This window comes from Dermatophagoides farinae, chromosome 6, assembly GCF_024713945.1.
Source record: "Dermatophagoides farinae isolate YC_2012a chromosome 6, ASM2471394v1, whole genome shotgun sequence".
Lineage (NCBI taxonomy): Eukaryota > Metazoa > Arthropoda > Arachnida > Sarcoptiformes > Pyroglyphidae > Dermatophagoides > Dermatophagoides farinae.
Genome location: NC_134682.1, coordinates 1,716,629 through 1,739,514, shown reverse-complemented (window position 1 = coordinate 1,739,514; position 22,886 = coordinate 1,716,629). Strand labels below are relative to the sequence as shown.

Here is a 22,886-nt window from a genome sequence, read left to right as displayed (position 1 = left end):
AAGTGAATTTTTTTTAGATTGAACACAGACAGCCAGCATGTATGCATGCTCATCACATACGCACAAAACAAACAAATGATTTTTAATGAATGCAAGCATAAAAATTCAAATCATTGAAAGCACCATTTTGAAATAGAGCATGCCGAACGCACACACCGAACCACCAAACAGAGAGATGGATTCTCCTTAATTTTTCACCATCATCATCATCACACATTCTCATTATCATGCTGCATAAAAGATGTAATTGATGTGATAAAAAAAAATAATATAATACCAAGGAATGAATATAATTATCAAGGACCAGAGAAATTTTTTATTATTTTTTTTTTTTTTGGGTTTTTGGGATTCATTTGCAAACAAAAAAAAATCGAATCAAATACTGCTACTATTATTACTACCGCTATCTATTACTACTACTACTACTACTACTACTTCAAACAACGTTGAATGTATTAAAAAGAAGGAGGAGGGTGAGTAAAGTGGGAGTAATTAATTTACAAAAAAATAAACGAACCAATACACACCATCTGTTGATGATAAATGGAAAAAAATTAAATTATAATTAACATCTGTAATTTCAACCGATAGAGGACAGCAGCAGCAGCAATACTTGCAGTATAAGATACAGACAACATTTTGTGAAAAAGCCGAGAAAATAAATCAGAAAAAAAATTCAAGGATTTCGTCGTACAATCACACCAATGGCTGCCATCACATCACATTACGTGAATAATCAAACCAAAATAAATAGCAACCGACGACGACAACGACAATGAGACGACCGCGAGGGTGTTGGCCGTGATGAAGGCCATCTCTCGATATATAATAAAATATACACGACAACCGAATGTTGAAGAAGCTGCCACGCTACTATTATATCATCATCATCATCATCATCATTATTCTATGAATGGAGTTCGACGATCGTTTCATTTTCTTTTCAAAATTTTCTTCTTCGTTTTCGTTTTTTTTTTTACTTTTTTCTCGCTGCGGATTCTCTACTGGATGATGGTGATCATTAAATTTTTCATAATGAATGCATTGAATGGAAGGATCCAAGCTATAACCCCTACTACTTTTCATCCTCATCCTCATTGCATCTGCCGTCAGCATTAGTATTTTGTTGTTTTTTCCCATTCTGTCTGTCTATGGATGTTGTTGTTCTGTCAATGTATATGGATTTTGGCAACAACAGCAAAAAAAAAAAAAAAAAAATTCAACTAAACACACATAGTTTGTCTTTACTAGCCAGGTCTAAGTTATTAGTTTGGTCTAGTAGCCGCATCCAATTCAAATGATGTTGATGATGCCTTGTCGGTTGCTGATGATTACGTTCACTACGAGGTTCGACGACACCAAAAGATCGACAAACACACATATATAAAGAGAAAAATGAATTGGAGAATCACTAAAAAAAAACGAGCTGACTAATATATATGAATACCTTATTTTTAGTTTGATTATATAATGGAACGCAGGAAAAACCAAAACAACAACAACAACAAAAAGAAAAAGAAAAAATAGAACCAGAAAAAAAAGAAAAAAAATTCTTTTTTTTTGTTATTTGTCTCAATATAATGGGCCGAGTTTTTCAACAAACACACACACACAAACACATACGACACGAGCATAAAAAAATATTTTCAGGGTTAAGGACCAAGGACAAACACGCAAGCACGCACGCACGCATTACCACTATCATTGTCATCTTTAGATAAAAAAAACGCGTATGATGTAAAAATATATAGGAGGTTGGTGGGGGGTGTTGAGGCAATGTATATTGGAAAAAAAGGTGATTTTGTTGTTGTTGTTGTTGTTTATTTAGTGCGTATATAATTTCAATTTGAAATTTTATGAAAACAAAACAAAACAAAACAAAACGAAAAAAAAATTTCATTCATTCATTGAAATAATTTGAATTCATGTATCGAATACGCATGTGCATTATATGAATTTTTTTTTTTTTTTGAATTTGAATTTGCCATTTCACATTTCAATGAGAGTTAGTCATTGACGAAAAGAAAAAAAAAATTTTTCCATTCATTCAAACAGAAACAAACAGATGAATAAAATAAATGCAATATCGCGCGGAAAGATTTACCCTCATATATAATAAATAAATATATTGCTTAAAGTTCAACCACACCAAAAAAAAAAAATAAAATTCAAGCTGCTGGATTCATCCACACACACACACACACAATATGAGGAGGATGATGATACAAAAAAAAAATAAAAATACTGGTGATAGGTAAAAAAAAAAGTTTTTTGGTATATTCGTTATGGTAGCGGTATTAAAAAAAGTGAATAATGAAAAAAAAATTGGATTCAACCACCAATAACCAAAAGAATTGTTGATGATTATGAACTGCCACCACCCATGACAAAATATTGTACCAAACCATCAAATAATAATACTGATGATGATGATGATAACCGACCAACCTATCTTCTTTGTGTGTGTGTGTGTGTGTGTGTGTGTGTGAGTGTATTTCCTCTCTAGGATCCACACCCTCCCTCCCTCTTTTTTTGTTTGTTTGTCTCTCTCTCTCTCTTTCTTTCTATGTTACTGCTGCTTGATTTGGTTTATTCCATATGGCGGCGTGGTTGTCGAATAAAATAGTAGTGGTGGCGGTTTTTTTTCCATTTTTTTTTCTCGGGTGTGCAATTCATTGACACTGGTTTTTGTGTGTATGTTTGTGTTGCCCATCATTTGTTTTCATGTGTATTTTTTTTTCTTGATGATTCAAACTATTTATTATCGTTATTATTAACCCCCATCGATATAATCATCATCATCATCAACAAATAGACCACCAAAAAATGACAAACGAAATTTCGAAATTAAAAGAATAATGAATGAATTGTGAGCATAATCAAATGATGAACATTATTCAAGTCTGATATTATGAAAGCGAAATTTTCTTGTTTTTTTTTCTTTATTGTTTTTGTTTGTTAATTTTTATTTTTCCATTCCGTGTGTGTCCGTGGTCCCCATGATCCAAGAATTGCATCTGTCTTGACGAAAAAAAGCATTTGTTATTTTTGTTGTTGTTTTGATTTTTTTTTTTTTTTTTGAAAAAAAAACTTTGGTCCCAACACACACACTCACAAAACCGTTAAACTCGGGCGCATCATTCTGATTCACAAATCAAACAGGCATGGATCGAATCAAGATTCAGATTTTTTGTTTAAATCATCATTGAAAACAAAAAAACATTCAAAGATTCCATCATTTGTGAATTTTTCATAACGAAAAAAAAAGAAAATTATAAAATTTCAATCTTGTTCTTTGATTTCATCATTCCAAATCAAAACTGATGAAGAACGAAAGAAAAAAAAATAATTTCATTAACATCATAGCATTGAAAATTTTTTCAAATGAACTTTTTGACCCTGTGTGTATCTTTTCTTTACTTAAACCAATCATCGTTCATCATCATCATCATCAAATTCAAACATCGTCAAGACAACCAGTCAACCAACCAAACAAGCGACCAAGAAAAAAAAACGACAACCTTAAAAGAAAGTTCAAGTTGAACAACCCCTATCGACAAAAACGAATAACAACAACAACAACAAAAAATATATAAAAACTTGTCGACACGACAAAAGAACCTGATGATGAACCTGTGAACCAAACACATGCCCAATATTATATTATTATTTATATTAATAATAACAAAAACATTTAAAGAAAAAAAAATTCTGAAAAAAGGGATATTAAACTTCCACCACCATCATCATCACGAAGACGACGAACTTTTGGTCATCGCCATCATCATCAAGATAATTTGTTTTTTTTCCTATTTTTCTAAAATCAAAAATCATCATCATCACCATCTTAACTCATTCAATTCATTCACATTGTCTTTTGAATTTTTTTTTTCCTTTTTCAAGATACATCATCATCATCATCATCGACAACTACAACCAGAAATCTTGATTTTCCACTATATCATCAGAATCAAAAGAAAATTTTTTTTTCAAACGAAATCAACATTTTTTTTTTAATTTAGAAACGACAACAACAACAACAACAAAAAAAACAAGTGCATCATCCTCGACAACAAAAGCGCCAGAACTTTGAAATTATAAAAAAAAATCGAAGAACCATCTACCAACACAACACAATCATATACATATATACAATACATATACACACAATATATGTGTAAGAAAAGATAAGCATTGAAAAAAAAACTTGTATTATATGCATAGCAGCCGCAGCTAATACAACACACACACACTCACACCAACACCAACCACACACATATACACGCTGCTTTTGATATACCCCACATAAAGCAGCAAGTTCTCATCATCATCATCATCATCTTTCTTTGTTTCCCGAACCACGCTTGCTCTTGCTCTCTCACTCTCTCATCAATCGAAGTTTTGGTTTAGCTTTTTTTTTCTTCTTGGTTTTATATTCGTTTTAGTCTATTGGACGTGAACAAGAAACAAGAAGACGACAATTTCGACAAATAGAAAAAGAAAAAAAAATCAAGATAGTGCCATTGCCTTTTTTCCATTGTCTCATCTCGTATTTTTTTTTTTTTAATATTAAACGTACACATCGTGCATGGTGTGTGATTCGGTCTGTCTGTCTTTTTTTTTTATTTTATTTTGTCTAACCAAAACGAGAATCAAGCACAAGCAACCAAGAGAATTTTTTTTTCGGCTTTTTCACATTCTATCTCACTCTCTCCAAATTCATTCCCATTCGATTTGTTGATCGGGTGTAGTGGTGGAAAATTTTTCTGGCGTGTTTGTTCGCGTTTGTTTTATATGAAGTGGGAATCCGTGAAAAAAAAATTCCAGGATCATTTCATCACATCAGCGAATCAAGATCCAACTGCGTGTGTGTGTATGTGCAACCGAATTTTTTCTTCAATTTTTTTCGTTCGTTTTTATCAATTTTTTTGTGTATTACGTTATTATTTTTTTTTTGGAATTTGATCGTGTTTTCTTTCTTTCGCCCTATTTTTCTTCATTTTTTTTTATTTGTTTGTCTGTTTTTTTTTCGTTGTTCTCATCTGATTATTTTAATATTATCAACACAAAAACATCATCAATTTTTTTTAAACTGATAACAAAATGATGACAACATTTGATACATCGACGTTGTCAACAATGTCATCGACATCAACGGCCGCCGCCGCTGCTGCTGCTGCTGCTGCCGCAGCTGTGGCCACAAGCACACCAATTAGCCATCAGATCAATCATCTAAGTATCAATCATCATAACAATAATAATAATAACCATCATCATCATCATGATCATTTTGCCAATGAATTAATATCGGCAGCATCATCTGCAGCAGCAGCGGCAACGACCAATTCAGTGACCAGAAATGTCTTGTCAAACAATAATAATAATAATAATTCCAATTCCAATAATAACAATAATAATAATTTGAATAATAATTCATCACAGCAACAAATGTCATCATCATCATCATCTAATTCACCATCAAATTTAAGCAGTAGTAATGATGATAATTCTGTTTCATCATTAAACAATTTAACAACAAATGGCCCATACATTAATGGAGTTGTCGGTAATAATAACAACAACAACAACAATAATACTAATAATAATAATAATAATGGCCAACAACAGCCCGATACAACGCATATGATTCGAATTTTTCAAGAATGTCGAAATCGTTTGGCACATAAACAAAAAAATCTTGAACATATATCAAATCGTTTACATAATCAACATGGAAAAGCTCAACAAGATATTGATAATGCCTATCAGGCCTTAATCACTGCATTGGGAAAAGGTAAAACCGATTTGATGAAAGAATTGGAAGATGTTTATAATGCACGATTAATATCATTGACGATATTCACATCAAAAATTGAAGAACATTTGCGAAAAATTGAACAAATGTTATACTACATGGAACAAGGACAGGATTGTCCAAACGACATGATTAATTGTAAATCATTTATCGATAATAAACTTCAAGCCATTTTAAATATTGATCTCGATTCGAGCTTCCATTCACATGAACTTGAATTTGTCACCAACTATAATGGTATTCAATCGATACTCAAACAAAATGTCGGTTACATACGAGCATCATCATCATCGGATAATAATAAATATCTATCGAGATCATCGGCTACGGCCGCCAATAATAATTTTCATCATCACCATCATCAACAACATAATTCTCAAATGAATGGCTTTGATTCATCTTCGAATGGCTTTGTTGATCGTTTTTCATCATTCAATATTTCACAGAATCATTGTTCCAACAATAATCGTTCGTTGTCATCATCAATTTCTGATTCATTGAATAATGCATTTAGTTATGACAAATGGTCAGCTGTAGGCAGTATGAATGGTAATGGTTTAACTGGTGGTAGTAATAACGGTGGAGGTGCTGGAACTGGTTCAAATTCCTCGCCTGATTCAACATTATTCTCTGCATGGAATAATGTCACCGATGGCCTTGCCGATTTGACCGGCTCAGATTCAATTGATCTCATCAATAATCATGAACAATCATCTTTATCATCGATGGCATCATCAGCAATGCCTATCAAATCACAAGTTCAACGACAGAAAATGATTTATCATTGTAAATTTGGTGAATTTGGCATTATGGAAGGTCAATTTACAGAACCTTCCGGTGTGGCTGTTAATGCTCAAAATGACATAATCGTTGCCGATACAAATAATCATCGTATACAGATATTCGATAAAGATGGTCGTTTTAAATTTCAATTTGGTGAATGTGGTAAACGTGATGGGCAGCTTTTGTATCCGAATCGTGTGGCCGTTGTCAAACAATCTGGCGATATCATTGTCACTGAACGTTCGCCTACTCATCAAATTCAAGTATACAATCAATATGGCCAATTTGTACGAAAATTCGGAGCCGATATTCTTCAACATCCGCGTGGTGTTACTGTCGACAATAAAGGCAACATCATTATTGTCGAATGCAAGGTGATGCGTGTCATCATATTCGATTTAATGGGCAACGTTCTACATAAATTTGGCTGCAGTAAACATTTGGAATTTCCAAACGGTGTGGTTGTCAATGATAAACAGGAGATATTCATTAGCGATAATCGTGCACATTGTGTCAAAGTATTTTCATATTCTGGAACATTTTTACGTAATATTGGTGGTGAAGGATTGACCAATTATCCGATTGGTGTTTGCATCAATGATAATGGCGAAATATTAGTAGCTGATAATCATAATAATTTCAATATTACAATATTCACACAAGATGGTACATTGGTCAATGCACTTGAATCAAAAGTAAAACATTCACAATGTTTCGATGTTGCATTGATGGATGATAATTCTGTTGTATTGGCAAGTAAAGATTATCGTATCTACATTTATCGTTATCTTCAGCTACAATCATTGGCTACGGCAGTTGCTACAAGCGGTATCTGTTGAATTTTTTTGAATCACAAATATATCCAATCATCATCATCGTTATCATCTCATCATTGTTGATTGATCGATTGATTAACGATTCAAATATATCGAATTAACTTTTTTTTTTATTTTTATACGAATCCAAACACACACACACATCAGATCACATCAATCAAATCATTATCATTATTAATCAAATCTCAATTGATCTTTTTTTTCTAAATTGGAACCGAATTCCTAATGAGAAGAAAAAAATCTGTCCTTTCTTCTTGATACTACTTTCATTATCATCATCATCACCATCAATACACACCTCTTCCTTCAGAAAAAATCTTTTATTTTGTTTTTTCTTTCATTGAAAGCATTTGTTTGTTTCTATTTTTTTTTCTCTTGTTTGTTTGTTATATTACATTTGATAATTCAATTTCTAATATGTCGCATCATCATTATAATCATTGCATTTTCGTACATCGAACTCTCTTTTTCTCTTCCAAATGCAGTTGCATAAATCACACACAAAACAAGTATCAATTCAATGATTCGATACAATTCATCATCATCATCATCATCACTGGATGTTCTCGTTTTTTCTTCCATTAATCATCTGTCTTCGTGTTTTTTTTCCATCTTTTTGTTTGATTGTTTGTTTGTTTGTTTGTCTTTAACATATTTCATGTTTTTATGAATAATAATAGTGATGATGATGAAGATGATTATATCATCACAAACACAATTTAAACAACAACAACAAAAACAGCAACACATCAAAACTAAGAATATTTAATCTTGATGTTTTTTTTTCTTTATTCGCATATGAAAATTGGTGGCTACTGCCGAATATAAATATGATTTGATATGAAATATTAATGTTGATGATGATCAAGATGATCAGATGACAAATGCAACGAATTCATCAATATGAAGAAACAAAATGAGAAAAAAAACAAGAAAAAATTGCTGCAACAATTTCAACAAAACGCGAGTACAAAACAGATGGATTTGTTTTTTTCATTTTCTATTTTCATTTTTTTTGTTTTTATCTTTCAGAAAAAAATTATTATTATTATTATCATCATTATTATATTTTGTTACTTATAAATCTTAATAACAATATATAACAACAACAACAACAAACAAAAAACAATTACAAAAAACTCATGATGATGATACCGTTATCTCTCTGTTTTCTTAATTCCATTTTTTTTTCTTGTTTTGTTTTGTTTCACATACGCACACATACACACACACAAAACGTTCCATCTTTTTTTTGTCAATCGTTAAAAATTTTTTTTTTTGTAATGGTCACTTCTTTTTTTTGTCACATTCTTATTATTATTATTATTATCCATGATGATGATTATTAATTATCGATTCACAGACAGCAGCAGAAGCAGCAACCAATACTTTTTTTTCAATTTGTTTTTTTTTGTTCTTGTTCTTCTTTTTCTCGTTATAAAGAAAAAAAAATCCGTTGGTTTTAAAAACAAACAAACAACAATTTGATTGATCTGTTTATTATTATTAATTAATTTCATTTCCATGATTCATTTTTGTCATTTTGTTTTATCATCAAACACACACACACACACATGCATGCATGTACACAGGAATTATGTTTATGTTTTCACATTATTAAATATATTGAAATATTGATATCAAATATATAGTAGGTGGGTAAAGGTAACGAAATAGCAACAAAAAAAATTCTTGTTTTATATTTGGTCCATTGATAATCTCGTTATTGATCATTATTATTATTATTATTTTGATGATGAAAAAAAAAAAATATTTGGAAAGTATAAACCACCACCACCACCACAACCAATTTATTTATGGTAGTGCACACACACACACACACGAACACAAACACAATTTGTTTGAACAAACAAAATATTTGATCTTTCAAGTGTTTTTTCTTTTCTTTCTTTTTTTTGGTGTTAACTTTTTTTTTAATTATTTTTTAAAAAAAATCATGATTATTATTATCTCGTTATAATTTGTTGGATGAATACACAAAGAATACACACACCTACACACACACCCACAAGAGAAAACTGAAACACTGAATTTCGAATTATCGAATTAATCTATTTTTTTTTCGCTCTCGCTCTCTCTCATTTAATTTCAAAAATAATCAAATTCCATAATCATTCACTCTCTCACAATACAATACACGCCCTTCCACCCACATAATGATTGATGGCATTTAATAACCATTATTTTTATTTTTTATTATTATCATTATATTTTGGTGTTTGTTTTATTATTATTGATTATTGATTATTGATTTATTATTATTCGATCAAATGAATGAATGCAAAAAAAAAAATTTCAAATTTGTTTCATTTTGCTTTAATTTTTTTTTTTATTTTTTACTGGGTTTGAGTTTTGTTTCTCTTTCTTTTTTTTGTTTGCCTTGAAGATTTACGGACATTTTTTCCCACCGCTGGACAATTTTATTGTTACATCATAAACACACGCACACACACACCTAGTACATATATAAACAAAAAACACATCAATCGATTTCAACGGGTTCGATTTTGCAAATTTTTTTTTGTTCACATTCAACATAATTTATTCGATTGTTTTTTGCTCGTTTGTTTGTTTGTTTGTTTCAATTTATTATTATCATCGTCTATTTTTATTTTATCATTTTTTTTTTGATTTTTGGTCCAACACAGCAACATCAACAACAGCATTGATTGATTGATCTATTGATTTCGTGCAATTTATAGCAGTAATATATATATAGGTAGCTGAATATGATCAAATTTTTTTTCATTTGTTTGTTTGTTTCGTTTATTAGATTTCAATTCAATATATTTGTTGTCAAAACATATACATTTTTTTGTATTTTATAATTCAAGAATCAGACAGACAGACAGACAGGAAAAAAATTATCTCAAAACACAATGTTCATTTTGGCCCAGGTAAAACGAAAAAATTCTATTTGGAATTCTATTTTTTCTTCACAATACAACGACAAATTATCCACATTGTTTTTTTTTTGTTTGTTTGTTTCGTTGAACACGTTCATTGAATTTTTTTTTTGATCTTTCCAAATATTCATGTTATATGTATTTATTGATGATGATGATTGAGATGAATGAAAAAAGCAGAAAAAAAAATTCTTTGTTTATGTTTCTGTTTCATTATTTTTTTTTCTTCTTCTTCTTCTTCAACGTCTTCTACTTTGTTCCAAACGAATGGTTTATTCATTATGAAGTATATATGAATGTATCTCACCTGTAATCAATTTATTTTTTTACTAAAAAAAAACATCCACATGACATACACACACAGACAGACACATATAATGCTTGCATTTTCATTCATCATTCGAATCGATTCGAATGTTCTTCCTTATCAATCTGATTGATTTTTTTCTTAGAAAAAAATCAAATGTCATTTTCATCATCATTTGATTCATTGATATCCAGTTTGTGAGTTTTTTTTAAATCTATTCTTATAGTAATCTGTTCATGTTCATTCATTCATTTCTTGTGGCTATAAATTTTTTTTATATTTTTTTTTTTTTGATGAAACAACAACAAAAAAACTTGAAATTTTGTTCAGAAAATTCTTGATATAATTGCTCCAAAAACATTGAATTTTCAATACGAAAAAAAAAATTCCAAAATTCTTTTCTGATTACTGTAGGGCTTCCCCCTTTTTTCATGTTCATTTTTTTTTTGCAAAATCATCATCATCTTATCATCATCTGTTTATTCTGCGGGGACAAATTGACAATATTCAAATCCAAAAAAAAGAATCAGCGACAACAACAACAACAATATAAATCCAGTATACATTTTCAACATCACAACATTTATCACTATTTTATATATTGATATATTAATCTTATCCAATCCAATAATGGCTATTCAATCATCATCATCATCATCAAAATAATTTTTTTGTGGATCGAATTTCTATTTCAACACTTTTGGCTATTAAAACTACACAAACAAACACACATAAACACACACACACTACCACTACTTATCGAATACTTCCGAATCATCATCATCATCATCATCGAAGATTTTCCATCATTTGCATAATTTAATGTTTTTGTTTTTTAATTTTTAAATCTTTTGCATTTTTTTTCTAATGAAAATAACAACAAAACGATATTCAATAATCCATTTTTTTTATAATGTGCTACTATTATTTTTTATCGATTGATTGAATAATAATAAAAATTACATTTTGATTAATTTTCATAAAATTTTCTTATTATAACTATCAACACAATCTCATCATAAATAATTGGTAATTTTGGACCAGCCAGCCACGAATAACATTTAGAAGAATCTATATATATATCTATTTATAGCAAGAAAAAAAAATTTGAAAAATATTTGCACAACGAATTTGTTTTTGTTGTTGTTGTTCTGAATTTTCACTTTTTATTCCTATTTGGAATATTGTTGATCGTATTCTGGAATTTTGTTCGATACAATTTGATTATATAAATAAAGGGTATGTACCACCAATAGGTTTTGGAATGAATATCGTCCATCCATTAGCATTTAAAAATTGAAAGGCAAATTTTTTTTCCAAAATAAAACTAATATTTATCATTCATTCATTCATTACATAGGCCATAATCTGGATGAAATGTTTTTTTACGTTGTATATCATTTAAAATTGCTTTGATTGCATTAATCTCTGTACGATGTGTTATGAATTTCAATAATAAACCAATCGATGCAATAATCATGATTATCAATGACATCAAAATTGTTTCAATGATTGTCAATGAAATTATAAATTTAAATAACATCAATATCAATATGAACATGATGACCATAACCAATACGGTGATTAGTGTATAATTAAATGATGGCCGAAATTTATCCACATACGTTGTCAATAATGTTTCAATCTCCTGTATTAATGCTGAATCTTTAATCTTTTTATACATTGGTTGATGTTCACGTAATGCTAGATAACATTCTTTTCGACGAAATTTTGATATCAATTTTGATGATGTTAAACATTTTATATCGTTCGTTGTTGTTTTCATTGCTGCCGATAAAGATGATATTGTTGATGATGATGATGATGATGACGATGATGAACCTATAGTGGTTTCAATTAAAGATGAATTCAATTCTTCATCCATATTATTATTCATAAATTGTTTATTATCACTATGATGATGATTATTACCTAAATCTTTTGATTCATTCACAATATCCTGGATTGTTTTCCATGTAAAATGTAATTTTGCCACTACTGGTTGATGATCACTAAATGATAAGCCAGTAATATCTTTGGCAACAATGTTCATTTTTTCCGGTAAACACATTAAAAATGGTGTCGTTTCAATTAGATTATTGTTCGATGGAATCACATCATTAGGTAGAATGGTTTCCATATTATTCTTCAATATATCCATAGTACTAATTCCATTATCATTCAAACGATTATGTAGAATTCGATGATGATCAGATACGGATGGTGAACATGAATCACGTAATTTGAAGAAAATAAAATCAATACGTTTACCAGCTTTTTCATCTGGTTTTAGATTTTGTTGTGGTGTAAATGTATTATCACGATGTCCACAAGTGGTCAATTCTTCATCACTGGATTCATGATCAATAGATGATTCTTGAATTTTCATTTTATTTATACGTTTATTCGGTGTCGATGTTTTTGTTGTCAAATCCATACTATTGTTATTATTATTATTATTACATTTCAATGATCGTTTTTGTTGTTGATCAATCTGAAGAAGTTTATAACAATCATTCAAATCGGTCAATTCGACTTTTTTTGGTTGTTGTTGTAAAAAAAAGAAGGATAAACAAGAAATCATAAAATCAATAAATGGGCAAAATTCAAACAGAATAAAATACACATACTCAACATTTTATATGGTAATTCTTTCGATGAAGTATTCATATCACCGGCCAATATAATCAAATCTTTTGATCCAGTATTCGTACAATTACATGACATTAGATTAATAAATTTACCCAATTCATATGCTTGACAAATTCGATGAATTGAATATTGATCGATTATCTTTTCATTAAGATCATATTGAGCATGCATATGTGTAGAAAATAAATGTAAATTTAATCCAAGTAATTCAATACGAACATATGCAACGCCTAAACAAAAAAAAAATTGAAAATGAGAAAATCTTGATTCTTGATACAAAACAAAACAACAATACCTTTGGTTGAAAACCAATCACCATGAAATGGACGAAATGGTGATCCATTTATACTATATGGATGAAAATGGATAAATTGTGGTGTCCATTTGGCCATAATGACAAGACCTATGATGCGAATGATAAATATTAATTATTAATATTATCGATTGATTTCAATTTAAAACACTAACCACTTGTTCCAAGAAGGCTTGCATTGTTAAACATATGAGCAAATCGATATTTAGATTTTGTTTTTGTTCGAATATATTCAAAGTCTGATTGTATCCAAACCTAGAGAAATTTTATTTAGAATTACAAATTAGAAAAAAAAACAAAGTACAAATCATACTTACTTCTTGTAAAAATACAACATCATAATCTTGATCGACTAAATGTTGAGCTATTAATTTGATTCGTACTTGCCGATGATCTGATACATATCTTAGGCCCCTGTAATCATCATCATCATCATCATTATCATTATTTCAATTAGAGAATATTCCAATAAAAAGAAAAAATTTCAACAAAACACATACCAACAATTCAAGGTAAATATTTTAAGATTATCAATTTCAAGCTTTTTGGCAGACATTATTCACTTTTGGCTACCACTACAGTAATGATATTTTTTTTTATTCAATCATCAAATAAATGTTTATAAATGATCATGAAATGCGTCATATAATCATGGATGATAATGTGTTGATGATGATGACGATGATGAGACAGAAATTAGAGAGAGAGGAACAGAGAAAGACACGACGACAGTTTTTATTATTATCAAAAACAACAAATAAAAAATCATTTAATTTCTCAATATATTTTTGTTGTTGTTTGTTGTCGTTGTTGTTGTTGTTATTTTTGTTCACAATTCAACAATATATATTGAATAGGTTGCGCATGTTTTGCATTATTCTAATCACAATATATATACATTTTATTTTATATCAAAAAAAAAACATACAGGTTTTAACTTGAAAATAATATATCAAACACAGACAAACAACATATACAATAAGATCGAAGTATCGAAGAAAACAAAACAAAAATCTAATCTCATTCATTCATTTTTTGAGTCTCTTTTATCAATTTGGATCATCTCACTATAAATATAGAATGAAAACAAGTTTTTATTCATTCGATCCATCAATTGTATGTGTGTGTGTGAACAGGTGGCTCATACTCTGAATTTCAAAGGTTGAAAAAAAATTCCATCCATGATATTCAATTTTTTTTCAATTGAAAATTAATCTAATTCAGTAAAAAAAAAATGTGGAAAAGAATTTATTTTTGATGATCGAATAAAAAATGATGAACGAACGATGTCGATCAATAACAATGTCTCGTCATTAGATGATGTAACATGAATATATTTGAAGAATTTGTTTAAATCACGTGGTTACGATCAGCTGTTGAGAAATTCTTGAATTATTTCCATTTTTTTTGTTGGTAAATTTTTTTTTTCGTGCCCAATGAATTCTTTGTTCAAATCGTTCGATAATATATGGCGTCTATCCATTCGTTATAAACATGATTTTACATTAAAAGAAAATTTAGCCGAAATTTTTGAAAATGGCACAAAATATCGAAATCAACCGGGAACTCGTCGACTTTTTGCCGGCAATTTACCATTTAAATTACAATTTGCTGCTACATCTGTTATCAATAGTAATTGGATTCAGTAATTCCTAAAATTGTTCATAATGACATTATTTTTGTTTCTCAATTGTATAGAATATCGTAACAAGAATTTTCGTCGAAATGTACATGAAATAGAAAATGATTTTCTACGAATATTTGTTGCCAGAGAAAATGAATCCAGTGCAAATGATTCCAATAACACAAAGAAAATTAAAGGTAAAAATTCATGGAATTTATTCATGACATTATCGCCTTTTCTTTTGTCTTCATTATTCATAGTTGATGAATCATTTAATTATGAAACCGCTGTAAAAGACAGAGAATTCAAACGAGAAATGCAACAACAACAACGAACATTATATTTTCAAAAAGAATTGTAAATGATAATTGTATGAAAAAATGATTGACAATCATTATTTACATGAATATTTTCTTTTCACCAATTTCAAAAATTAGTTACAATAACCATGAATGTGCAAGTTATATGGCTGCAAGATTACCGGCTAATTATGCCGTACTTTCACGTGTAATGAATGAGGTTCGAATTTCAGCTATGATGGTTATTAGTTTTTTTGAAATTTTTTTTTTTAACTCAAACAGATTCGCAATGAAGAACCAGATTTTCATCCATCCAGTGTATTCGATTTTGGTTCCGGTATAGGTACCACTATTTGGGCTGCCGACCATTATTGGAATGATTCGATTAGAGAATATTTTTGTGTTGACATGAATGAAAATATGAATCAATTATCGAGAGAATTACTACATCGAGGAACATCGAATGATGATCATATTTCAAATCGCATTTTTTATCGCCAATTTTTACCAGCCAAACATATTGTAAGATTTAATTTTTCAAAATTTTCGATTCTTTTTGACATATAATTTTTCAATCTTTAGCCATCTTATGATTTAGTTGTTAGTGCATTTTCATTGCTTGAAATGGAAGATACACGAAGTCGATTATATGTGATTGAGAATTTATGGCAAAAAACTTCTGGTTGTTTAGTTCTAATCGAACATGGTTCTAAAGCCGGTTATACCGCCCTTATGGAAGCACGTAATTTTCTTCTACAAATCAATCGTCAAATTCGAATGGAACCAGAACCACTTAGGCCACAATCAGATGAAACGGAAATTGTTGATAGATTATCATCTACAAGTGGATCAATAATGGCTCCAGTATGTGTCATTTTATTATCACTAATTTTATCGCATTTAATCAATATCACATTATCGATTATATAGTGTCCACATGACTTTGTATGTCCAAGGCAATCTACATTGCATAAAAAATCTTACTGTAATTTCGGTGTATATTATCAGCCACTTGATTATGGTCAACCGAATCCGCGTATAAAATCGGAAAAATTTACATTTCTAATCATGAAAAAACATGGCCATTTTCAATGGAAAGAGGAACAAAAAAATTGGGCCAAAATAATCGAACCGGTAGCAGCAAGAGCCGGACATGCTATTTGTCGTATCTGTGATAATGATGGGATGCTTAAACAAATAATTGTATCGAAATCCAAATCAGATAGGTAAATGAAAAAAGATGTTGAATTTTAATTCATTTCAATATAAAAAATTTTACTAATGAAAATATTTTATTATATAGACATGTTTATAAATGCATAAAAAGTGCACGTTGGGGTGACAAGATTCCGATGGATGTACATGAATGTTCAACTGCAACAAAAACGACCGATGATGATGATTCAATGGATGAATGAGATCAATTTTTCTGTGTGGCCGATGGTTTAGCTGGCATTTTAAAAACACCATCCAATGTCATAAGCAATTCTTTGATATCATCACGACATTCATTAAAATACATACAAATCTGTGCGGCCGCATGTGATTCTTTATATCGTTTGTTTCGATGAAAATAATGTGCAAGATATTTATATGCATTGGCAAGATCCGAAATATTCAATTTATATTGGGATTTTTTGGCTTCAAAATTCGTAACAAATTCATTGTAAATGACAGCTGCTTTGTGTTCTTCATTCATACGTTCATAAAGATTGGCCAATTTGATCAATGATGAGAATCCGGCTCTAGCATAACAATTGGCTGCTTCTTCATAGCGGGAAATTTTTTCAAATGTTTCTCCAAGTGCCAATATAAATCGAGTATCATTAGGTTTCAGGAACAAAGCTTTTGAATAATAATAAAGGCTATAGGTGGGCATTTTGAGTATTTCATATGCTTCACCAAGTCCATACCAGGCTCTATGATCTTGTTCATTACATTTGATTGCCGAACGATATGCTTGTATAGCAGCATTTATATTCTTTAATTCAATATATTCATGCCCCATTAATGTCCATGCGGACAGATATTTAGGATTCAATTGTAATGCTCTTGAAAAGTAAACGACAGATTTTGCATGTTGTCCACGAAGACTGTAAAAATTTGCAATACAAACACAGGTTTCTACACGATATGGATCAATTTTATTCGATAAATGTGCAAGTGAACTGAGTTCAGTTTGTAATTCTTTACAGTACAACAGGTTACTATAGATATCCATTGCATCCAATTTATGAGGTTCACTAGATCGTACAATAGCAAATAATTTGATTGCTTCATCGAAATTTCTAAGGCTATTATTAACAATAGCCATTTGCGTACGAATATAGGCATTATCTTCGAAAGTTTTTAATAAATCTTGATAAATATATAGTGATTCTTCATTTGATTTGATTTCCAAATAAACGGCAGCCAAAAAGAAATATTTAATCCAATGATCCGGTAAAACTAGATTTGACATTTGTGATTCTTCAACAATAACATGTGTCATTTGATGCCATGAACACCAACATAATGGATTGATGCGTACACTTTTGAATAAAGCATCTAAAGCTTCTTTATTGAGACCCAATTTCAATAAAACGATTCCATGAAGATAATGCATATAGCCGTCCTTTGAAGCGACATCATTTTGTTGAAATAATTTTTCAATATGATTTTTTAGCTCAATGAATGATCGATGAAGATAATTAGGTACCACTGATGTTGGTTCAATCATACGATCTTGTCTTTCTTTTTCAATGGCTAAATATTCCGAATAGAAATGAATAAAACGAGATTCTGCTGATGAATCAATCAAATTCTGTGATAGAAAAGCGGCACGTTTGTACTCCCCGCAACCAAAAACACTTTTGGCGAATAAATAATCCGGATCATTGATCAGTTGATTATCAACAATGGGACTTTGTTCCATCGGTTGTTCGAATGTATTATTTAAATCATTAATCGATAGAAAACATTTGGTTTTCACCTGCGTTTGATTCTTGATCGATCGTAACATTTCGGCAGCCCATTTGGCACTTTGTTTTAAACCTCGAGCATCTGATTGTCGATAGATATCAAATAAATCATTTCTGATTTGTTCGATCTTCATTTTGATGAAAAAAAACAAATTTTTGCGAAATCAGTCTACAGAAAAATACACGCACGTAAAACATATATAAATGAAGAGCATAATTTAGGAAAACATTCCAACAATTTTTTTTTGAAATACATTGTTTATGACGGGTATCCATACAGTGAACACGTTGCTGCTCTCTCTGTATTGCTTTATAACAGAGTTCCGGCTTTGTGTTTGTGTGTGTGAGTCTGTATTTTCTTTTCGTTTGGATTTTTTTTTATTCTGAATTAATTTTAGAATCGCCAAAAAAATGTTTATTTTTGTAAAAACATTTGACAAAACCATTTCGATCGATGTTGATCGTTTCGAAACAATCGATTCGATCAAATCTAAAATCCAACAACGAGAAGGTGTACCGGTCGAAGACCAACGTCTTATTTTCGGTGGTAAACAATTGGAAACTTGTTTGAATGATTATGATATCTCCAAAGGTTTGTATGGTGTAATTGTAAATTAGTAAATTATATTTCTAAATTATTTTATTCATTTATTCATTTTAGATGCTACTCTTCATCTTGTTTCACGATTGTGTGGTGGTGTTATTGAACCAAGTCTTTTGATTTTGGCTCGTAAATATAATTGCGACAAGATGATCTGTCGAAAGTGAGTATTTTTTTTGCTTTTTATTTTTCAATTCTTCAATCATCATCAAATTTAATTCTATCGAATAGATGTTATGCACGACTTCATCCAAAAGCTACCAATTGCCGAAAACGTAAATGTGGCCATTCGAACAATATTCGACCGAAAAAGAAGATCCGTTAAATTTAATAATCGAACTCTGATCTGCAATGGATCTATCCTGTCTTATTTTCATTATATATTTGAATATTAAAAAAAATTCTCTTTTATTTAAAAATATGATGAAAATAAAGAAAAAATGTTTTTTGGATAACAAACAAAAACGTAGAATTTCATTTTTATTCTAATAGAATTTACATTTCTTGTAGTCATGGTTGAACATGAATACAATTTTCAAGAATTCAAACAAAATATATATCGATTGGCAAATGTCATGGATATAGGAAATTGAAATTCTTTCCATAAAATTGTCCACAACACGCACATATCCTCATTGTGCAAAACATTCGAAAACCAAACAAATATCAAAAACGTCATCAACATCAAACAAACAAACAAAAAAAAAATTATCCACAGCAGTGAATGATAACAAAAAAAAAACCACGACAACCAACAACAAACTACATAAAAACGTGTTTGAATGATGTTGTCCAAATGAAGATTATAATGAGAAAAAATTCAGAAAAACGAAATTCCAATCATCAACATTTTTCCAAATAATGTAATGATGATAATTGTAGTCAACAATTTATTCGAATTTGAAATTTTTTTTTTTTTTGTTGTCACAATATAGAAAATGTATATATTGTATGCATGCAAATACAATATGTGTGTATGTAGAGCCTTAGCTTGCGTATAATTACGTCTTGTTTTTTTTTCTGCGTGTGTGTTTTGTGTGTGTGTGTGTGTGTGTCGATCAATGAGTCAAAACATGCATACCATTTCATTCATTCATCTGTTAATGATGATGATGATATTGTGTGATTTGTGATGCAGTGGTATCAAATGATGATGATGATGATAATAATAATTTGATTGTGGGTGTTGGTGATGTTTTTTTATTATTTGTTTTTGTCTTTGTTTTTTTTTGCCATGTCTTTTGTCAAATCATCCAGAATCATATCATTTTATTCGATATTCGATGATATATATTGATTTAGTGTTCGACAAATAATAAACAATAAATATATAATAATTATTTCTTTACTCATTGATGATGATGATGATGATGATAATCGATTAAAATAGAATCGAAATACATATATTTTAAATGATTCATCGTCAGAACATTTTTTTTATTGATTAGTTTTTTTTTATTTCATCCCCTAACAGTGTTTTCATTTTTTTTTCATTTCATCATCATCATCATCATCATAATAATCGTCCACAACAATGAAAGTAATTGCACTTTATGATTTTCAAGCACAGCCTGATACTGGCGAAATTTCCATCACAAAAGATGAAATGATTACGGGTAATTTGATATATTTGTCTTTTAGATTGTCTTTGAAGAAAAAAATCAATCAAGAAGAAGAAGAAGACAATGAAAATCATTCATCATAATTTTTAGCCATTTTTTTCTAAAAAAATTTTTTTTTTCACATAGTTACACGTCAAGATATTGGTGAAGGATGGTGGGAAGGTATTAATTCTCGTGGACAAAAAGGTCTTTTTCCTGCTGAATATGTTTCACCTGTCGCTGATCCAATTCCGGCTACTAATGATGCCTGGATTGCACCATCAAAAGATCCAAAACCGACAATGTTATCGTTTGTGAATCCTACTGGAACAGCTATGAATAATAATAATAATAATGTTGAATCAACCAGTCAACCACCACAACAATTTAATAATGTTGATAATAATTATGATCAAGCTGATGATGCTGATTGGGGTGATGATGATTGGGATGACGATGATGATAGTCAAACATCGGAATTTACTGCTGATTACTCACCAACGAATCCTCCACAGAATCAAATAGCTCCAATCCATATTGGTAACAATGGTAATCATCATGGAAATTATGGAAATAAAATTGGTCAACCATCGATCAAGAAAAGCATAAATAGATTTTCCCATTTTGTTAAATCAGGTGGTGAAGATTATATACTTGGTTTGAAAACATATAATGTTAATCAAAATGATCTAATTCATATTGTTTTCGATGATGATGGCCAATTAAAATGGGCACCAACCTATTTTAATGTAACTGTGAGGGTGGAAGAACCCCAAAAAGAAAGTAAAATGAAAGGTTTGAAAAGTTTTATCGCTTATCGTTTAACACCATCAGATACGGGCATACCCGTGAAACGAAGATATAAACATTTTGATTGGCTACATGAACGTTTACAGGATAAATTCACTACAATACCGATACCATCATTGCCGGATAAACAAATATCCGGTCGTTATCAAGATGATTTTATTGAAAATCGAAGAAAACAATTACAATCATGGGTGGAAAGAATTTGTCGCCATCCAGTTCTCTGTCAATCGACCGTATGGAAACATTTTATTACATGTAAAGATGAAAAACAATGGAAAAATGGTAAAAGAAGAGCAGAAAAAGATGAACTTGTTGGTGGAATGTTTTTCTTAACGATTCAAATACCAGAAAATGCGACCATCGATATGAATACTGATCCTAAAGTTGAACAATTTGCACGTTTTATTGGTAAATTAGATGAATCGATGAAAAATACTTATAATTTATCACAAGAGATGATCAAACGTTATCAATCATTTTATAAACGTGAATTTTCCAAAATGAGCAGCATATTCAGTACATTAAGTGAAGCATTCGAAACATGTCCAACAAAAGATGGTACAGCTAATCGTGCTTTGATACAGGCAGTAAACAACACTAGTGAAACATATGAAACTATTGGAAAATTATTCGAAAAAGAAGATTGCCGTGGTTTTGTTCCATTATCAAATCTGATGCATGAATATCGTGGAATATTGACTGCATGGCCGGAAATATATCAAGTGTATAAAGGATCGATTAATAAAAAACGTGAACATAAAAAAGCACGTGATGAAGGACGATTAGATGATAAATCATTGATGGGTATTGAAAAACGTGCCGATGTTGTCACTTATGCAACAATTGCTGAAATGAATCATTTTGAACAGGAACGAATCAATGATTTGAATAAAGTGATGCGTGAATTTCTAACTGGCCAATTGAAATTATATCAAGAAATTGTTGTCAACATTGAAAATGCATTACAAATGTTTCCACCTACTCAATGAATGAATAATTTTGATTGCCGGACAATCAAAACAAAATTTCAAAATCTAACCCATACCAATTCAATTCAATCAATCAATCAATCAACATTATTAATTCCAAGATTTTATTTTTTAATTATAATTTATAATAATTATATTAATTATCATGAATTTTATATGAATTATTTGCTTACATATTATTACAATCACTATTTTTCTCTATATATATTTTTTTTTATATATACATCCTATTACAGAAAATCTTTTATGCATATATCATTTACATAATAACTCACACAAATTGATAATAAAATCATGATAATCATTCTACAATTGATAATATGATTGTAAAATGTATTTGTTATATTGCAATAAATGAAAAAAAAACGT

The 22,886-nt window shown here is 29.8% G+C and overlaps 6 protein-coding genes across 11 annotated transcripts; 4 read left to right on the top strand and 2 right to left on the bottom strand.

Moving 5' to 3' along the window:
* Nucleotides 1–2,779: 2,779 nt before the first annotated feature.
* LOC124494282 (uncharacterized) lies at nt 2,780–11,640 on the top strand. The gene has a single exon (XM_075732064.1). It carries the CDS (start codon nt 5,104–5,106, stop codon nt 7,435–7,437), a length of 2,334 nt encoding a protein of 777 aa, XP_075588179.1. The 5' UTR covers nt 2,780–5,103; the 3' UTR covers nt 7,438–11,640.
* On the bottom strand, nt 11,478–14,937 carry nSMase (neutral sphingomyelinase). 4 transcript variants are annotated; one of them, XM_075732068.1, is made up of 7 exons: nt 14,134–14,937; nt 13,951–14,047; nt 13,789–13,888; nt 13,616–13,723; nt 13,286–13,550; nt 12,492–13,091; nt 11,478–12,440 (listed from the first exon to the last, which is right to left on the bottom strand). In XM_075732068.1, exons 1-7 carry the CDS (start codon nt 14,187–14,189, stop codon nt 12,014–12,016), a joined length of 1,653 nt encoding a protein of 550 aa, XP_075588183.1. In that variant the 5' UTR covers nt 14,190–14,937; the 3' UTR covers nt 11,478–12,013. The 4 variants fall into 4 exon arrangements, with proteins under 4 accessions (XP_075588183.1, XP_075588181.1, XP_075588182.1 ...); XM_075732066.1 differs by having other exon boundaries at nt 11,478–12,543; nt 12,601–13,203; nt 13,299–13,550; XM_075732067.1 differs by having other exon boundaries at nt 11,478–12,510; nt 12,601–13,203; nt 13,299–13,550.
* On the top strand, nt 14,935–17,109 carry LOC124494040 (ribosome assembly protein METTL17, mitochondrial). The gene is made up of 8 exons (XM_047057181.2): nt 14,935–15,265; nt 15,332–15,454; nt 15,518–15,614; nt 15,695–15,776; nt 15,839–16,078; nt 16,139–16,420; nt 16,487–16,782; nt 16,860–17,109. Exons 1-8 carry the CDS (start codon nt 15,070–15,072, stop codon nt 16,972–16,974), a joined length of 1,431 nt encoding a protein of 476 aa, XP_046913137.1. The 5' UTR covers nt 14,935–15,069; the 3' UTR covers nt 16,975–17,109.
* On the bottom strand, nt 16,781–18,766 carry LOC124494039 (anaphase-promoting complex subunit 8). Its single transcript, XM_047057180.2, has one exon. The coding sequence runs from the start codon at nt 18,648–18,650 to the stop codon at nt 16,977–16,979; it is 1,674 nt and encodes a 557-aa protein (XP_046913136.1). The 5' UTR covers nt 18,651–18,766; the 3' UTR covers nt 16,781–16,976.
* A 60-nt stretch (nt 18,767–18,826) lies between these two features.
* LOC124494042 (ubiquitin-ribosomal protein eL40 fusion protein) lies at nt 18,827–19,582 on the top strand. The gene is made up of 3 exons (XM_047057182.2): nt 18,827–19,108; nt 19,178–19,280; nt 19,349–19,582. Exons 1-3 carry the CDS (start codon nt 18,928–18,930, stop codon nt 19,440–19,442), a joined length of 378 nt encoding a protein of 125 aa, XP_046913138.1. The 5' UTR covers nt 18,827–18,927; the 3' UTR covers nt 19,443–19,582.
* A 261-nt stretch (nt 19,583–19,843) lies between these two features.
* Nucleotides 19,844–22,836, top strand: LOC124494038 (sorting nexin lst-4). Of its 3 annotated transcripts, none has more exons than XM_075732069.1 (3): nt 19,844–19,980; nt 20,592–20,733; nt 20,866–22,836. In XM_075732069.1, exons 2-3 carry the CDS (start codon nt 20,652–20,654, stop codon nt 22,515–22,517), a joined length of 1,734 nt encoding a protein of 577 aa, XP_075588184.1. In that variant the 5' UTR covers nt 19,844–19,980; nt 20,592–20,651; the 3' UTR covers nt 22,518–22,836. The 3 variants fall into 3 exon arrangements, with proteins under 3 accessions (XP_075588184.1, XP_046913134.1, XP_075588185.1); XM_075732070.1 differs by lacking the exon at nt 19,844–19,980 and adding an exon at nt 20,201–20,302; XM_047057178.2 differs by lacking the exon at nt 19,844–19,980 and having other exon boundaries at nt 20,153–20,733.
* The last annotated feature ends 50 nt before the right edge of the window (nt 22,837–22,886 follow it).

What these genes read in the sequence shown, in the direction of transcription:
- LOC124494042 (XM_047057182.2), top strand. Translation starts at nt 18,928, where the DNA reads ATGTTTATTTTTGTAAAAACATTTGACAAAACCATTTCGATCGATGTT. An exon ending in TGATTATGATATCTCCAAAG is followed by an intron (nt 19,109 to 19,177) that starts GTTTGTATGGTG and finishes TATTCATTTTAG; the next exon opens with ATGCTACTCTTCATCTTGTT. An exon ending in GACAAGATGATCTGTCGAAA is followed by an intron (nt 19,281 to 19,348) that starts GTGAGTATTTTT and finishes TCTATCGAATAG; the next exon opens with ATGTTATGCACGACTTCATC.
- LOC124494040 (XM_047057181.2), top strand. Translation starts at nt 15,070, where the DNA reads ATGAATTCTTTGTTCAAATCGTTCGATAATATATGGCGTCTATCCATT. An exon ending in TAACACAAAGAAAATTAAAG is followed by an intron (nt 15,455 to 15,517) that starts GTAAAAATTCAT and finishes CATTATTCATAG; the next exon opens with TTGATGAATCATTTAATTAT. An exon ending in TTTTACCAGCCAAACATATT is followed by an intron (nt 16,079 to 16,138) that starts GTAAGATTTAAT and finishes TTCAATCTTTAG; the next exon opens with CCATCTTATGATTTAGTTGT.
- LOC124494282 (XM_075732064.1), top strand. Translation starts at nt 5,104, where the DNA reads ATGATGACAACATTTGATACATCGACGTTGTCAACAATGTCATCGACA.
- nSMase (XM_075732065.1), bottom strand. Translation starts at nt 14,189, where the DNA reads ATGTCTGCCAAAAAGCTTGAAATTGATAATCTTAAAATATTTACCTTG. An exon ending in ATGTTGTATTTTTACAAGAA is followed by an intron (nt 13,889 to 13,950) that starts GTAAGTATGATT and finishes AAATTTCTCTAG; the next exon opens with GTTTGGATACAATCAGACTT. An exon ending in ATTACCATATAAAATGTTGA is followed by an intron (nt 13,204 to 13,298) that starts GTATGTGTATTT and finishes AACCAAAAAAAG; the next exon opens with TCGAATTGACCGATTTGAAT.
- LOC124494039 (XM_047057180.2), bottom strand. Translation starts at nt 18,650, where the DNA reads ATGAAGATCGAACAAATCAGAAATGATTTATTTGATATCTATCGACAA.
- LOC124494038 (XM_075732069.1), top strand. Translation starts at nt 20,652, where the DNA reads ATGAAAGTAATTGCACTTTATGATTTTCAAGCACAGCCTGATACTGGC. An exon ending in AAAAGATGAAATGATTACGG is followed by an intron (nt 20,734 to 20,865) that starts GTAATTTGATAT and finishes TTTTTCACATAG; the next exon opens with TTACACGTCAAGATATTGGT.